This window comes from Apis dorsata, unplaced genomic scaffold (assembly GCF_000469605.1).
Source record: "Apis dorsata unplaced genomic scaffold, Apis dorsata 1.3 scaffold_621, whole genome shotgun sequence".
Lineage (NCBI taxonomy): Eukaryota > Metazoa > Arthropoda > Insecta > Hymenoptera > Apidae > Apis > Apis dorsata.
Genome location: NW_006263817.1, coordinates 61,789 through 62,848, shown reverse-complemented (window position 1 = coordinate 62,848; position 1,060 = coordinate 61,789). Strand labels below are relative to the sequence as shown.

The following is a 1,060-nucleotide window of genomic DNA, read 5'->3' as shown; positions in this document are numbered from 1 at the left end:
AGCTCGATAATCGTCGGTTCGACGCGGTCCAATTCGATATCCGCGACGGTAACGAGCTGTTAGAACGCATGGTGAGCGAGGGAGGAGGGGTTGAAAGGTGGAAGAACCGCTCTCCCGCGGGGACAATCTCAACCGAACGAGCGCCATGCGAGAACTATTATCCGTGGAAGAGCAATCAAGTCTCTCGCGAAACCGTCTCTCTTTAGAGCGGACACGTTGGCCGGCCCGTAAATAATGAACCTCCGCAGTCATTTATCAAGCTCGCCACGAATGCTCAAAGTGGCATGGAAGTTCGTGGAAGAGTGAGAGCGCGAGTAACCGACTTTCGAATTCTTCTTCTTCTCCCTTTCGTCTCGTTCGATGGAGATCGTTTAAAGGGAACGTTCACCCAAATTCCGCCAAATTCGTTACTGTAAACGGAGTGGAACGGTACGCTCGATTCTCTCACGGGAGGAGGAGGGGAAAGAAAGAAAAAAGAGAAAGGAGAAAAAGGTCGGTCGATGTCGTCGCCGTTGTCGTCGCCATCGCGTTGTCTGAGATGCGATCATCGATCGAATCGCGCCACGGTGTACAGCGGCCACGCTCGACGAGGATTTATCGGCGCGGCAGATAGCGACGTATGAGAGGAGAGCGGCTCGATGAGAAGTGCGGTCTTCGTTCCCGACGATCGCGGAGGAACGTTTGACCCGCCGGTTTTCCACTGTGAATCGTCATGAGACGGCGTAATAATGGTTGCTGCTGCCAGAGCAGCAGAAGGATCGGTCGTGGCGGATGCAACGACACGGAGGGGAGCGAACCGCCCGTATGGTGTATTTACGCGACGGTCGCTTTGGTCGCTGTCGCTTGTTACTTGAACGCGTTAGGTGGTGATTTCGTGCACGACGATATACCCGCGGTGGTGAGGAACAAGGACGTGCTCGCTCAAACCCCTTTGACCACCCTCCTGAAGAACGATTTTTGGGGCACGCCTATGCGCGACGTTAACAGCCATAAGAGCTACAGACCGTTCACGACGTTAACGTTTCGGTGAGTGACGTCGTTTTCTCCTTTCCTTGGGCTT

At 54.2% G+C, this 1,060-nt stretch overlaps 1 protein-coding gene across 1 annotated transcript; it reads left to right on the top strand.

The window, feature by feature from the left end:
* Positions 1–461: 461 nt before the first annotated feature.
* On the top strand, positions 462–1,049 carry LOC102680311 (protein O-mannosyl-transferase TMTC4-like). The gene has a single exon (XM_006621260.2). It carries the CDS (start codon positions 713–715, stop codon positions 1,028–1,030), a length of 318 nt encoding a protein of 105 aa, XP_006621323.1. The 5' UTR covers positions 462–712; the 3' UTR covers positions 1,031–1,049.
* The last annotated feature ends 11 nt before the right edge of the window (positions 1,050–1,060 follow it).

Bases quoted from the DNA above. Each gene is read 5' to 3' on its own strand.
- LOC102680311 (XM_006621260.2), top strand. From the start codon at position 713: ATGAGACGGCGTAATAATGGTTGCTGCTGCCAGAGCAGCAGAAGGATC.